Source organism: Scardinius erythrophthalmus (assembly GCF_964197995.2).
Source record: "Scardinius erythrophthalmus genome assembly, chromosome: 16".
Classification (NCBI taxonomy): Eukaryota; Metazoa; Chordata; class Actinopteri; order Cypriniformes; family Leuciscidae; genus Scardinius; species Scardinius erythrophthalmus.
In genome coordinates this window covers 12,138,975-12,155,293 of record NC_138236.1, presented here as the reverse complement: position 1 = coordinate 12,155,293, position 16,319 = coordinate 12,138,975, and the positions used below count along the sequence as shown (strand labels likewise).

Sequence of the window (16,319 nt, the reverse complement as noted above, 5' to 3'; positions counted from 1 at the left end):
CTATGTGGATCAAGAGTAACGTACAGCATGTTCAGTCAATATCTCATCGCTAATTAGGAAGCTTTATCTCTGCAAACACACATTAGCTCTCTGTCTTTATTACTCAACATCAGAGTCATTATCGTCTCTCCTCATTGGCTGCTAGTGTTGGTAAAATATAGCCATTTCAATCCTCTATCTCTCTGTAGTTAATTTAAAGTCTAATGAAAATAGACCCACCACTCATTTGACTTTGGTAATGACTGTTCATAAGATTTTTTATAAAGTGCCCCCTTTCATGTTGTGAGTAATATAGCTCTAAGTGAATGAAAACATCCTGCAAAGTTTTAAATCTAAAAGTGCACCATATACAAAGTTATTGTCTTTCAAAAGTAAGAGTCGACTCCGAGTCAAACGAGTCATAAGCTGTTTCGTTGTGATGTCAAGACGAAACATTAGCATATTGCCCGCCCACTTATTGCGCGCGCAGACACCAGGGATAACTTCAGCCTCAAACCTGCAGCTGATTCCTGTGGATACTGGATAGCATCATGTCGATAAGACGCTGTGCTCTACAATGTGAAGGTAAAGCCAGTTTTTTTCACTGCTCAAGGACGAGCATGTGAAGAATCAGTGGTTAAAATTCATCTTTACCACGATACCACAGCAGTATAATCCTAAACTTTTGCTGTGTTCCCTTTATTTTATGACGACTGCTTCTCAAATCTCAAACTTTCAATGTAGGATTCGCAAACCGCTTGCTCTTGAAAGATGGTGTTCAAAATACTTAGTTTTGAGTTTTACATTGTGTTGGTCTCCTGCTAACTGGTTAACTAACATTATTAATACTTCTGCTAATCAGTTGTGGGCCAATATTACCTAAAACGGTGTCTATTAATGCAGATTGTATGTCGTTCTCACTACTCTGAGGAAAGATTAAGCATGGAGCGAGATTTGTTTTTACCAACGTTTATGTTTCATCAGTCATTCACGCTAGAGCTCGGCTAATGTATATGCACTGTTATTGATACAGTTTCCACATGTTCACCACAATAAATTAGAAAAATACTCTGTAAATAAATGAGTACAAGTAAAATAATCAGTTTGTTGATGGACATGCACTTGCTAATGCTGATGGTGAGGAATTACAGTTGCAACATCTCATAATGTACCTCAAACAGAGTAGTGTATCACTGAGAAACGTCCTGCTCGAGTTGTCCTTGCGATGGAGGTTCGGGTTGAATAACTAGTTCTTTCAATGTTTCATCATTGGACTCTTGGACTCGGATTGAGATTTGAGATCCAAATGCAAGTTTGCAGTCAATTCATTAGTTAATGTTCATCCAAATAGCTAAAATTTTAATACTTCTTTAAGAAAATTTAATGTTTTATAACATAAGTTCTCCTTCATGGACCCCTGGTTGAAAAACCTATATGGGCGTAGACTTTGTGGCTTTAACATTATTTTCTCTGCCTGCAACTTTCATAGCAGAAAAGCAAAGTACAGTAGTACAGTAAATTGCTTTTTTTAATTAAAAATGACGTTTTTGATATATACAATGATATATACACAATAAGACCAAGAACATATATTAAGAAAGTAAATTTTGCTCCAAATGCAGGTTATATAGCCATATAGTATGCACTTATTTTCCTCTCTTTAAGAACAACTGATGCCAGAAAATCTTACACACCATTAGCTAGTGTACTAGACCTTGGGTTAAGAGCAAGGCAAATCCTAAAGATTGCATTAAATATCAATTGGAAACATTCATAAATATTTCAGAGTATATGCCATTCAATGTTTAAACTTCAATGCTCTCATAAAACCACATGAAACACCCCATAGCCTGCCCACAGAGGGAAATAAAGTACTGCTGAGCTCTTGACGTCGACTCATGGGTTTGTAACACACCCACCTGGTTCTAAAGGAAAACCACAGAGAGTCATGGAACCCTGACCTACAGATACAGACCTCAGCCGTCTTTCTGCTGCGCTAGTGTTACACAAGTGTGCAGAAACATACTAACACTATTAGCAAAACACTATTGCATAAGCAGGCATTATCTATGCTTAGTCAAGCTGCCAACTGATAAACCACATTTGAGAAGAGGGGCCTGATTTTCAGGGCCCAAAAGCACTTAACATTCAATACCTTCCTTATCCACAAGCCACTCATAACATCTCCAGCACTGAGAGGAATTTACGAAACACGTTCCCTTTTGGTATCGCTGCTTTTGAAACAGAGTTTTTGACCTGTTTTTCGTAGTTTTCTCTGGCAATAGTGAAGTAACTTTTTTTGCTGCTAATGCTGCCAAAGGCTACACAGTTGTGAGCATGATAATTGCTTGTAACTCGAAGAGGGTTTTATGGTCAGTGAGGCCAGTTTGGGGCACTGGGACTAAATTGGGTAAACGAAAAAAGCATAAACATGGATGGAGAATGAGGAAACCCGGCACTTAAAAGATTCATTTACTGATTTAATTATTGTTTTTACCTCTGACAATGTGTCATTTGAAAACTATGAAAACCTGCTGACATGAAATTGCAAAACTGGAGTAGAATCGAGTAATTAAAAGGCACATTGTTTGAAGAGTGATGGCCATCAGTATTGAGAAATGCATGTTCCCCATGATTTAGAGATAAAATCAGCAGCACATCAGTTCCACCTGGTGGGCAGACAGCAAATAAAAATATAACCTTCTCATTTTGTTCTATGAGACTTGATTTAAATGGTCAGCAATGTTTTGATGTTTAAAGGGGTGGTTGATTATGATTTAACTTTTCTAACTTTAGTTAGTGTGTAATGTTGCTGTTTGAGCATAAACAACATCTGCAAAGTTACAACGCTCAAAGTTCAAAGCAAAGTGAGATATTTTCTTTAAAAGAAATGGCTTTTTATGGACTACAACAAACGGCTGGTAGGGACTACATGACATTCCTCCCGGGTTAGTGACATCACTATCCCTAAAATTTACATAAACCCCTCCCCAGGAACGCGGTTTAAAGATTATCATGACAGAATATGCTAATCAATGACTAGAAGATAACTATAGCTACCTAAATTCATCAACTAACCATTCAGAAATGTCCCGTTGCATTCTACGTGTCGTCACTTCCTCTTGAGTCTCTCCATCATTGTCTGACTCCGTTTTGAACATAAAAGGCTAAAAGTGTTTGAAATTTTCAGTGCATGTCTGTGTAAGGTAATCGAAGCTGCTAAGGACACAAGCTGTTGAAGCTCCGCCTTCTGTGCCGGGAGCAGCAGCTCATTTGCATTTAAAAGGACAGACAAAAAAAACGGTGCGTTTTTGCTCACCCTCAAAAAGTGACAATTTTAACATGCTATATAAAAATATCTCTGGGGTATTTTGAGCTAAAACTTCACATACACACTCTGACTTATTTTACATCTTGTGAAAAGGGCATCTAGCAAATACTATAATAATAATAATAAACACTTATGTGGTGGGGCCTGTAGGGAAAAAATATTTGTTTATTTATTATTTCATATTATTTATATATTTGTTGAGCCCTGAACAAACTTCAATCAATAATCTGACAAATTCCACATCCAAAAATCATGACTTCTAATTTTGATAGTAAATTATCAGTCAGATCAATACGGTTACAAGATTCGACTCTGGCAAACCAACCCATTATATGAGTTTATTGAAATATATACAGCATACACACTAATCAAACAACACCAGATCACTAAAATAGTACATTCACAGAAAAAACTGAAAGGGCAATATTGTATGAAAATGAAATGTTATAAAACAGCAAAGGCACTTCTCCACAGGTCTGAAATAAACCTGGTCGCTTTTGATAAGACGGGTAATCGCTGAAGGCACATGGAGAATTACTAATCTTGTATGTTGCTCCTAATAATAGACTACAGATGAACCATCATGCTTGTGTTAAACTGTTACTTTGGAAAAAGGTCAAATATACTTTATATATACACACTACATACTTCACAATCAGTTTCTTCCAATGTCACAAGCATAGCACGAGCAATACCGAATGACTTGAGGCAGACACACCTACAATACTTAGTTAGTAAATTTCTTATTTTGCTTTCATAACACACAATGTTTAACTAAATTTTAACCATTTTTGTCCACAAAATCTTATGTAATTTAACTCCAGCATGTGCTTACAAGAACAAATAATAACAAAAATAAGTATTTTAGTCATAAAAAAAAAAAAAAAAGTGTAGTGTCACAGGCAGAAAGCTTAACAAATCAATTTTCGGGAACAACATCTACCCATTAAATACAGAAATTATTAACATATTAACCAGCCCTGGGGTGCGTTTCCCGAAAGCATCGTTGGCCAACTATGGTCGCAAGTTCCGTCGTTACCAATAGAGTTCAATGGGCATTGCGATGAACTTGCGACCATAGTTGGCCAACGATGCTTTCGGGAAACGCACCCCTGAACTGTTCATTTATATGTAAGTGCTATTTAATTTTTTTCCCACACTAAATTACCTATTGCCACACTAAAGTACATTTTACTTAAGCATTCTGCCAAATGACAAGCTAGATATGCTAACATGAGGCTCTGATGGGTTGGCAGCACCATATTATATTAATTTGAATCAGTGAGCTATATTACAGCACAGCCTGTAGTTCATGAAAGTGCTGAAGACCCTGGTCAGCGTGTGTGACGTCACGGTGGAGTATGGTGTAGTAAGCTGTACTGGGGAAGGGTGTGTCATATTGGGCTTATCTCCTGGATGCACACGTTTTAGGGGCTCTACAGAGGACCTGGAGTGAAAACAATCCCCTGTTCCAGCCCCTCAGTGCACGTGGGTTCCCCACGATCCTCTCTCCCAGTTACTTGAGAAAAAATGCGCTAAATCAGAGTGAAATTGTATATTACAGAGAGTCTATTGTACAATGCATTGAAGAAGACCCTGATGTTGAAATGCTATCACTGTAAAAAAGGTTTCCTCTTCAGGTAGAGTAGGTTTCTAGCAGCAGTATTATGCATATTAGTATTCGTGGCTGACCACTACATCTTTAGGATAGTTATTGAGTTTATTTGTTGCACTGGAAATGTGTGGCGTCAGATTTGAGTAGCATACACCTGTTAAACTGACGAGTAGTGCTGTTTCCTTAATGCAATACAAAATAAACTAGCACTTTTTTTTTACTTTATAAAACACACTTATAGCAATATTGTGTTTGAAATGACTGCGAAATAACCCTTAAGGATCATGAGAAGTGAATGATTGAGGGTATCGCCAACACAGTAGAAGCAACAAAATTTATATAAACCATTTCCTTCACGTATCTATCATGGTTGGGACAAAAACTGGTGTGCATCAGGTGTCAAGCCTCAATGAAAGTACTGAGAAGCACCCAAAGTCAGATAGGAAATCTAATGATGAATGGCAACTTTCTGAACAGCAGTAATCCTCATGTGTCGTGTCAAGTTACTGAAGTGTCATTTTTGTACTTTTTTTTTTTAATACGTCACGGAATCAAATACTTTTGTTTTTGTCCATGCAATTTTATAAAGTTGTAAGTACCTATTAGCCTTATGATACTAGTCACGAATGGTCTGTTTCAGATTTGAATTGATTTCAATCATGCTATTTAACGCTTTTTGGGATTGTAATATTTCGAACACAACACAAACACAGACAGTTTGAAGGGGTGAGCGAGTCTCACCCACTCAAGCTCAGTTGAAGTCTCGATTGGAGAATATGAGAGGAGCCACAAGCGTCCACAGGTAGAGCCCCAGACTCAGCCAGCTGGAGCAGATCTTCACCCACACTGCAGGCATAGTGCTCTGCATGACCTGAGTGGTTATATCAGGTCTAAAGATGGATGTAAGGGAAAGGCAAAAAAAAAAAAAAAAAAAAAAAAAAAAAACAGTATTTAGACCTGAGCCAATTTATAATGCAGTTCTGTTCTATTCATTGTAACTGCATGAAATAATGACTAGTACATGGAACATGTGTTCCACCAAAGACTAAAGGTATAGGATGACACGATGAGTAAATATTGACAATTTCCATTTTTAGGTGAACTATACCTTTAAACTATAATAGGATGTTTTTTTTTTTTATTACACTATATCTTCATATATATATACACTCACCTAAAGGATTATTAGGAACACCATTCTTTGTAAACCCTAGAAATGGTTGTGCGTGAAAATCCCAGTAACTGAGCAGATTGTGAAACACTCAGACCGGCCCGTCTGGCACCAACAACCATGCCACGCTCAAAATTGCTTAAATCACCTTTCTTTCCCATTCTGACATTCAGTTTGGAGTTCAGGAGATTGTCTTGACCAGGACCACACCCCTAAATGCATTGAAGCAACTGCCATGTGATTGGTTGATTAGATAATTGCATTAATGAGAAATTGAATAGGTGTTCCTAATAATCATTTAGGTGAGTATATATATATATATATATATATATATATATATATATATATATATAATATAAATATAAATAAAAAGATGAACTCACTCCAGAATAAAAAAGTTAAAGGACGAACACTTACTTGTACCAGTTGGTGAGAGTCATCATGATGTAGAGGGAGGCCAGAAAGAGGTGGAAGTGGAAAAAGGAGTAGTTGTATGTGACGCCTTCCTCTTCGTTATCCACAACTCGCCGCAGACCATCTTCACCAATCTCCTCTCCTCCCACAGAGCCCTTTCCCTCCTCTGTCTGCATCAGCCTGTTCACCTGAGCGTTACTGGACGAACGAATGCTGAAAAGAGAACATACACATGGACAATAGCATGATAATGATGTTCCCTTCCCTCACATTAATATTTATTTGTTGATAAGCTAGATTGGGGGGAGAGTTTAAAGAGAGAGAGGAAGTTTTTCTGATGTGGTGAAATATAAAAAAATTAATATAAAAAACATTTATGCCATATAGTGTTATACTTTTTGAAAGAAATTAATCCTTTTCAAATAAATGCTGTTCTTTTGAACTTTCTATTAATAAATTAATCCAGAATTTGCTTTTAATATGGTTTCTAAAAAAAATTTTTTTAGCAGCACAACTCTTTTCAACTTGGATAATTAGAAGAAATGTTACCATAGCACCAAATCAGCATATTAAAATGATTTCTGAAGGATTATGTGACATAATCAGTAATATTAAAATATAATAAAATGGAGAACAATCATTCAGAATATTAATATCTTACAATATATTTTTTTTACTGTGTTTTTGATCATATAAATGCAGCCTTGACAAGCACACACACACAAAAAAAAAAAAAGAATTACCAAGCCCAAACTTTTGAACGATAGTGTTTATATTAGTGCCACTCAAAATTCTGAATGAAAATAACCAGAAATCTGTGTTTGAACTGATTCTGAAAAACCTAAATAAACGTTGATACAAACTGAAAAATATTTAAGATTCTGCACCATTTCTAGTCACTACTCAAATAACAGATTTATGACACTGAACATGTTGAAGGTTAAAGTTACCATCTAACTAACATTTTTTTGCATTTACTTGCATTTTTTTACATTTACTTGCCAAGGCAAATTTGTACTCACATTTGCTGCTTGGCAAATGATAATTATGAACCTTGCCTACAGGTGTCCACATCTGACACCACTAATCAATCAATCCATCTCTGGTGCATAAAAAAATATATTCTAAGACACTCACACGGTTAAACTAAAAAGCCTTTAATACGCTGGGCTAATTCATTAAAACATTAAAAAGGATGATCAATGCGTTTTGACAACAAAGAACATCCAATTCAAGATTCTTAAACTATTAGCAACTAGTGAATCATCAAAACAGCTGGCTTAATTATAATGTCAAATTGTAGTGTACAATAAATCAGCATGGAAAACACCAGTTAACTACAGAAGCTGATGTAGAAATGTAGATGGTCTTTATGCATTTTAATAACAAATACTAATAGTAAAGAAGAGCTCAGTGAAATATGCAAAAATGTAAAACATTTTTTGCTTAATTTACCTGGCATAAAAGGTGCAGAAGAGGAAGATAACCAATCCCACAATGCCTTGAGCATCCCACCACTGCACCATCCCAGGGGAGCTTGTGGGCATTGCCTCAGTTGTGCTGATATTGGACACCAGGCTGAGCAAACTAGGGTTACATTCACGATCTATGGGTCGAGTCAGAAAAATGAAAGGTTTAAAAGTGAACATACTAAACCAAACTATAATATAATTACGGCAATTAATCACATACTTCACTACTAAACACTGTGATTAAACACTACACCCATAGTGGTCAGCTAATCACATTTTGTAATGCTTATTTGGATTGCTAATAGGTATATTTACTAGATCATAATATGCATACTAGACCATAACAGAATGTAGGTAAAGAGGGATAAATTCGTAATCTGGATTCTAACGGGTAATTTCGGCTTTATTCGGCAAGGAGGCTATAAAGGTTGAGCATCTGATTATGACACCACAAAACTCACCAAAAAAAAAGCATCAACCTGAGTAGGTTCATAATGAAAGCTCGTAAAATGAGAAGAGGGACCAAAGTCAGATATTTTTTCCCAGAACATATTTTTTTTTAGATTTTCTTGCGTGACTTACTAGGATTGTTGGTCATGGCGGACCAGGTGACATACATAGTGTACAGGGTAATAATAGAGGACTGAAGCAGACCAGACTGAGGTGAGGCATCCTGCAAACACATGCAAAAATAAAAAAAACATATTTAGTTAAGTACACATCAGATTTGGTTAACACCAGTGAAGCTTGTATGAAATTACAGAATCTAAACTACAGATTTTCACAGTGAAGAGAGCTTGTCTGTTGTGGCAGGCCAGCATTGATATTCTGAATGCAAAGAAGGGAACAAAGAAGTTTCCTTTAAAAGACAAAAGCTGGAGGCTAATGCAAACAGTAGATGACCTTCAGTACAACGGAGAGACTGTTTTCTTATGCACATTATAAATCAGCATTCATGTCAGGATTTGTGTACTGAGGCAAGATTTTACATATTTCGAACAGCTAGTTAAAGCGGTTTTGTCATTTCCTGTATGTTGCTTCACATTCAAGGTCTTAATGCTGCTTAATATCTTAAAGGGGATGTCTAATGCCATCTCATGCATTCTGACTTGTTTACACTGGTAAAGAGTTGGATTATGCTAAACATGGCAAAAGTTTCAAAAAAATAAGTTGGTATTTCTGTGCCAAATACACTCCTAAAGGATTCGTATAAATTTCGGAAAGTTTTTTCCGAGTATGGCCCAGTATGACGTCATAAAGGGTGTAATTCCTTGTATGGGCACATCTCCTGGAAGAGCGCGTGATACACATCAACCAGAGCAAGAACAACGCCCATCAACGTGCTTAGATCGGGTTACGGAAGCCTCCAGCGGTGCTGTCATTTTGTTTTTAGACCATGAAACATCAACAATGTCACCAAAGAAGTGTTTTTTTGGTTGTGAGGGAAAGATAACCTTGTTCAGCTTGTTCAGCAAGCACAGCTTGTCTCCAGGAGCTCGGCTGTTTTCAGAAAGAATCGGTACAGCTGTAACTGTCTTTTATAAATCTGATAAAACTAAAGACTCTTCCGAGATATGAGGGATGTAATACTACTCTATAGGTCCTCAAGATTAACATGAGATTGGCAGAAACTGTGTGTTATGTCAACTTTAATATGTTTTCTTGGCCTTTAAAATGGCCTTGGTTTTTAAATTTGAGGGAAACATCACAGAACCCTGCTTGCCAAATGGACCTCATGAAAATAATCCCAGAAGGTGCTCTTAGGTTGGGTCTCAAACATAAAAAAAAAAAAAAAAAAAATCCAAAAGCACTTCTTTTAGTACAAAATGTTAAAAAGACTTTTTTGGCTAGTCATTTACCAAAAGTACACACTGATTTCACCATACAGCCTTCCTTATGCTGGGTTCAGACTATACGATATCAACCAAATTTTGGAACAATCCGTTTGACGTAGGATGTTGTGGTGATTCGTAAAAGACAATGGCCGTAGAGACTAAAGAACCGATCATTTCATTGTGGAAGAAGTTGGCATGAAGTTGGCATGAAGTTGACCAATAGGAGCACAGATGCTTTTCCGTATACAGCTTTTAAACATGGTGAAACAAAAGAGAGATGATGGTATTGGTGCTGCGAGGTAGAATCATGCAATGGAGGAAAGGTTTGTGGATCTATGGCAACAGTACTCCTGCCTTTATGATGTTTCGAGTGTCTACCACGACCGAGTGAATAAAGATAAATGGCGAATGATAGCGGAGGCTCTACGAAGCGGCACTTCAGCAACTTAAAGCTGCAGTCGGCAAGTCTGGCAGATTGAGGGGACTTAGCCAAAATTTTTTATGTTTACAACTCTCATGCCCCTCCCCCACTACCACTGAGCACCCTCCCATCGAGTTCGTGCTCGTCAGTGCGTGTGCACCAGAGTTTCTGTGAACGCACCCGTCTCTTCAGCATCGAAGCATCATTTTCTTTTCCTTGGTTGTTTTGGACCTCCTAGCTCTGGTTATTAACCGAGGAATTGGAAGCTTGTTAGTAGATTTCCTCTCCGCCATCACGCTTCGTACAATCCAATACACCTGCGAATTTCAGGCGTGTGCATGTGATATTGTAACATGCGCCAGGAGGGATCTGTGGCGTGTGCACGAACTGTGATTGACAGTCAGATCTCACACAGCCCTACGCTGATTGGACCAGAAGAACCGGGAGCGGTGGATTTTTGCAAAACAAATAACAGGCTCCAGGTAGAGGTAGAAGCGCGGGTTTTTTTCTAAAACTGGCTGATTTATGTTGTTTTGTCGGAGCATAGTGTCAGTTTCAGTGAATATGATAAAAAAAATCTTGCCGACGGCAGCTTTAATGTTTAGCATTAAGATAACATGCCGCGTCAGTAGTTTGTTTACGCTCTTGTTTACGGAAGTCGGTCGCTAGTTCCGCCTTCTCTATGACGTCACGCACGTCGATAAAGACGGCAAGCGATGATTGGTTTAGAAGCAACATGTAGTCTGACATGTTTCTTGTCCATGACATGACAAGAATTTAGGAGTCAAAATCGCATATTCTGACGCATTTATTTGTATGTTTTGACATTTTTTTGTGGAGGGAATTTTGTAGAGCAGAAATGAGACAGAATGAAAAGTATTCTGACATGTGCTTTAATACTTTACCTGCACTTTTGGCAGAATGGAAACCACAGATATGATGACGCAGAGAATAAGGTTGAAGCTGATAAAGAACTTGTGTTCGGCGCAGTTGTCGGGTTTGGTGTAGTATAGATAAAACAGCACAATCGCAGCAAAGGCAAGGGCGTAATGCAGGATTGTGAAGAACAACAGACCTGTAGACAGGATATAGTCTCATGTTACTTTCTCGGAAAAGAGTAGATTGGGACACACCTCTTTGCAAGCCTATTGTGATGAACATGATGTCTTACTGTGTATCTGCTCTCTACGTACCTGAGAACCAACATTTGTTGTTGCCCTCCTCAGCATTCCTAACCCACACCTCATTCCAGGAGTGGGCAAAGTCAATTAGGAGGATGAGCTGGATCAGGATGAACAAGAAGGAGCCAACAATACCAAAGTAGAACCAAACTGTAATAAAAAAAGAATAAAAGGAAACAGCTGGAAACAGTTGTGCTTGTGGAAATCGCGTACATGCGCAAGCATATAGACAAAAAAAATTAACAATAACAACACTGGGATATTTCTCAAAATATTTTCTTTTGTGTTCTGCAGAAGATAGAAAGTCATACAGGTTACTCAAATGATGGTGAGTAAATGATGACAGAATTTTCATTTTTGGGTGAATTATCTCTTTAAACTATTTATAACTAGGCTTAATAAAACATGCTTCTCTGAAGGGCCCATTGTTTCATACTTAGATTCACAATGAAGCATACTAATGTCAAGATCTTGTTTTGGAAGTTACCAATGATCTCTGAACACAATGTTCTGCATCTTTAATTCCACACCATGAGGATTCTGGCAAGACAGTAACAACGCATTCTCCCTGCTAATGTAATATGCTATGAAAAAATAATAACATCCTATTCTACTTTCAATACCCATCTTTTCCCAGGCATCTCAGAGCATTCAAAACAGTCATTAAAAAGTAATCGACTTTTTCTCAGGAGAAAACCAGGCATTTTCTGCATCCCTTGAAATCGAGCCCTGCGTTTCTGGCTTCCCAAAATAACATTTTCATGTTTTTGCTGCATTTAGAGCTTAACATCATTGTAATGCTGTCATTGCATTTCCCTTCGCGGATATATGAAAATTGTTTTATTATGTACTGTTAAAGGAAGAGTTCAACCAAAAATGTACCATCATGAAATGTGCCATCCGGGATGAAAAAGGCTCCGACAGTGATGCCAACTAGGATCAGAAACTTGAAGAACCAGAACCTGTCGACAAAGCATTTAATGATAAAATCAAGCTAATTTAAATTCATGTAGTAAATGTTACAAAAAAATCAATAGCAGAATAAATGAATGGTCATAAAGTATAAGTCAGACTCACCCGTTCTGAATAGCAGCACGAGGGTCTTTGCTGCTTTTTACACGAATCATGATTGCAGAAAAAAGGAAAAAGAAGCACGCCATAGCAAAGCACATGCGGTAGACTGATTTGTAGCCAAGAATCACGTCACAGTTAACATGGTTGTCAATCCCTGGTATTGTGGTCCCCCCTTGACAAAAGCCAGGAATCTGAAGAAACATTTAAAAACAGAGAAAATCAACACAATGCATTGAAAGCACACATGAAGTGAATGCGCACTGACGTTGGACCCACCTTGCGGAGCTGCGTCTCCATGCCCGGCAAGATCATGATTACAGACACCAGTGTCCCCAGCAGGAGGAAGAAAGAGAAGACCAGCCGGGTGACGGTGGAGTTGTTGGAAGAAGGACAGCAGCCACAGAGCAGACATGGAGCAGAGCCACACAAACATGAGGCCTGTAACATGGAAAGAGTAAAAGGAAGACCAATTATATCACCAGTTAACATGGGGTAGCATATTGATTAATTACCACAATTTGCCAGAAATCACAAACAATCTGGAAAACATTTAAAAATAGATTATCTACAGAGTACACATACATTATCAATCTAAAGTTTGTGGTCAGTGAGATTTTTTAAAAACGTTTTTGAAAGTCTCCTATGCTCACTAAGGCTGCATTTATTTAAAAAAATATATATAGTAAAAACAGTAATATTTTTTAAATATTATTACAATGTATAATAACTGTTTTCTATTTGAATGTGTTTTTAAAATGTAACTTCTTCCTGTGATGGCAAAGCTGAATTTTCAGCATCATTACTTCAGTGTCACATGATCCTTCAGAAATCATTAAAATATGATGATTTGGTGCTCAAAAGACATGTCTTATTATTATCAATGTTGAAAACAGTTGTGCTGCTTTATATTTGCGTGTAAACTGTGATACACATTTCTTTTTTAGGATTCTTTGAACAGAACGTTCAAAAGAACAGAAGTTATTAGAAACAGTAATTTATTTAACATTATAAATAGCCTATCTTCAGTCAATTTTGCTGAATAAAACTACTGACCCCAAACTTTTTGTATCAATATAAAACATTAGCATTAATCACAATCGATTATAGTATATCTAACCAATCTATTGTGATGTCGTTTGATTTATTCTGTTTTCGATCAATTTAGCCTACTACTTTTACTTCAAAACAGACTGTAGACTAAAACACTTGTATTTTAAGTAGTTTTTAGATATAAAAATAGTTATTTTAGATATAGAAATAGTTATTGTATTGAATTCATTTACTGGTATACTTGCACAAGTTGTATGATTATGTTTGTGTCTTTAGAAGTAAAGATACTAAATAAATAAAGTACACAACCACAAAATAATAATGTGTTAGGCACTTTGACACTTTAAGGGTTACTTTGCTAAGATTTCATTTATAAATAAAATGAGGAATATATATGAATATATATATATATATATATATATATATATATATATATATATATATATATATATATATATATATATATATATATAGGCAAGGCAAGTTTATTTATATAGCACATTTCATACACAACGGTAATTCAAAGTGCTTTACATACTATTAAAAATAATCAGAAGAAATAAGAATATACAAAACAGTTTAAAATAAAGAAACAAGAAAGAACTAAAAATAATTAAAACAGTTTAGAATAAAGAACAGTTTAAAATAAAGAAACGAGAAAGAACTTAAAATAATTAAAACAGTTTAGAATATATATATATATATATATATATATATATATATATATATATATATATATATATATATATATATATATATATATATATAAATTAAATTTCAACGTCAGTTTGAATGATTTTGTAATTATTTTTGAGCCTGAATAATTCCTTTAGTGAATCAGCTGCAAAAACAATTCACACAGCATGTGCAGATAAACATTACTTTATTCTAAATGAATTATCCCCATGAAAGTATGAAAGATTGAAGGATTTTATAAAATGAATGCATGTTTTGACTGTTGCAAACTTAAAGCATCTTTTCATGACATTCATGAATATATATAGCCTAATGTATAAAAATGACCAGAGAAGGAAGGATTTGTTTACTCTATTGAGGCAGGAAACAGTCAGAATATCATTGCTAAAGACTTTGACCTTCATAAATCCAGTCATGCATATTGTATAAAAGTTAAATTAAGGAAATTCAACACATGACTGTTACTCATACTTAAAGTGTTGGTCGACTGAACACCAACTCCCCAGCAAAATTATTACAAAAAACATTATTGCCACTCATTTCTATATTTCTCAAAAAATACTTTTTAGACTGAACTGGAAGACTGTATTGAGGACAGATGAAAAAGTGTGTCTTACTTCTACAAATATTAAGTGTCAAATGAAAACAATGCTTTTCCCAAACATAACAAGTAACCCATCCTAACTATAATATGAAGTGTTGGGAATATTGTTCGGCTGTACTTGGAATAGATTTGGCTGTCATGCAGTGTGTGTTTGTACCAACAAGTAGGCCTAGTAGAATCAATGTCAGTGAAAGAATCATTTGTTAACCTGATCCTAAAACCAGCAGTTCAGTCAGTTAACATATTCAAATAAATCTCACTAGTGTCTATCTACAGGTCATAATTCAGCCTAGTTTTCCCCCCAATTGTCACTAATAATGTTCAAGTAATGTTGGAAATTCAATATGTACAGATATTTTATGTACTTTATGCATGTAGATACTAGCTTTTCTAACATATTCTATCAGATCTCTTTTATTTAATAGCACATTTCAGCTTCAAGTCCTTTCTTTCAGCTATAAGGTTAAGGTACACAGATCTGAGCCTCATTTTTATATATTTTTATTATTGAACTGAATTGAATTGCAAATTAATTCTTAATGTGTATGCTAAGTTTCAATTCTGTGAAAATGGGCGTTGAACATTACAAGTACTGGTGAACCCAATTAGTCATTCTGACAACCTGTATAACCTGAACTACTATGAGCAAATCATATAAAATAAACCCCATCGAAACTACAAGAAGAATAAATCTCACCGAATGGTTCATTTAATCGTCCATTGTTATTTTGTTATGAAGGCATGTGGTAACGTAACTTGATATAATAGATCTCAATGCAAATATGAACACACTTCCGTGTTGATGTTTTTCAGCGAAAAGCTCTCCGAAATTACACATTTTCCATTACGTAATTTTTTTTTTTTTATCAATACGTTTTCTAAGTTATATTAGTCTGTGTTTTCTGTTCAGATAACGATTTAGCGACGCTGTCATGTCAAGTGGCAGCTCAGTTAGCTAAAACGTGCAAAATTAAACAGAATACTTACACAGCTCGCAAGAGAGCACAACGCCATACAGGCTCCCATTTTGTATTAAAAAAAATAAACAACTCCAAACCGTCAGAACTCAGAAGATGAATTGACAGTCAATTACAATGTGGTGTTTCTCTTATTTGGTCAAATGATTCTGGTTTTTGAAGCTAGCTATTGTAACTGGCATTTGACAACTTATGATATTTCATAATAAAAGTTCCTCTTTTTAATATACATTATTAAAATTGTGAATCTTAAGTGCTTAAGTAGTTTGATGATACATAATTCCAGGTTTTTAAATAATAAAAACATCGAAGATTTTTGTAAATTACTACATTTATATGTTCTCCCATAAACTCGTTTTTATTTTTATATAAATGTATGCTTCAGTGTAGTGTTATTTTTTTATGTAGTGGTTTGTTTATTGTATTTTAAACGATGTATATATTACGTATGATTGTCTTTTACATTGTTTACATATTAATTACATATGCATACTAGTAA

General features: G+C 35.7%; 1 protein-coding gene across 3 annotated transcripts; it reads right to left on the bottom strand.

Annotated features, from left to right (window-relative positions):
* Positions 1-3,634: 3,634 nt before the first annotated feature.
* serinc2l (serine incorporator 2, like) lies at positions 3,635-16,017 on the bottom strand. Of its 3 annotated transcripts, none has more exons than XR_014031815.1 (11): positions 15,831-16,017; positions 12,770-12,931; positions 12,497-12,684; positions 12,302-12,381; positions 11,432-11,569; positions 11,144-11,313; positions 8,565-8,655; positions 7,966-8,116; positions 6,514-6,723; positions 4,417-5,815; positions 3,635-4,324 (listed from the first exon to the last, which is right to left on the bottom strand). XR_014031815.1 is itself a non-coding variant. In XM_081388980.1 (10 exons), the coding sequence occupies exons 1-10, from the start codon at positions 15,867-15,869 to the stop codon at positions 5,677-5,679; spliced, it is 1,368 nt and encodes a 455-aa protein (XP_081245106.1). In that variant the 5' UTR covers positions 15,870-16,017; the 3' UTR covers positions 3,635-5,676. The 3 variants fall into 3 exon arrangements, 1 of the variants encoding a protein (XP_081245106.1); XR_014031816.1 differs by having other exon boundaries at positions 4,429-5,815; XM_081388980.1 differs by having other exon boundaries at positions 3,635-5,815.
* Between the last annotated feature and the right edge of the window lie 302 nt (positions 16,018-16,319).

Excerpts from the sequence above, each read along its gene's own strand:
- serinc2l (XM_081388980.1), bottom strand. The coding sequence starts at position 15,869 with ATGGGAGCCTGTATGGCGTTGTGCTCTCTTGCGAGCTGT. Across the intron at positions 11,570-12,301 it reads GGATGGCACATTTCATGATG|TTTGGTTCTACTTTGGTATT; the intron begins GTACATTTTTGG and ends TTTTTATTACAG. Across the intron at positions 8,117-8,564 it reads CGCCATGACCAACAATCCTA|ATCGTGAATGTAACCCTAGT; the intron begins GTAAGTCACGCA and ends CTCGACCCATAG.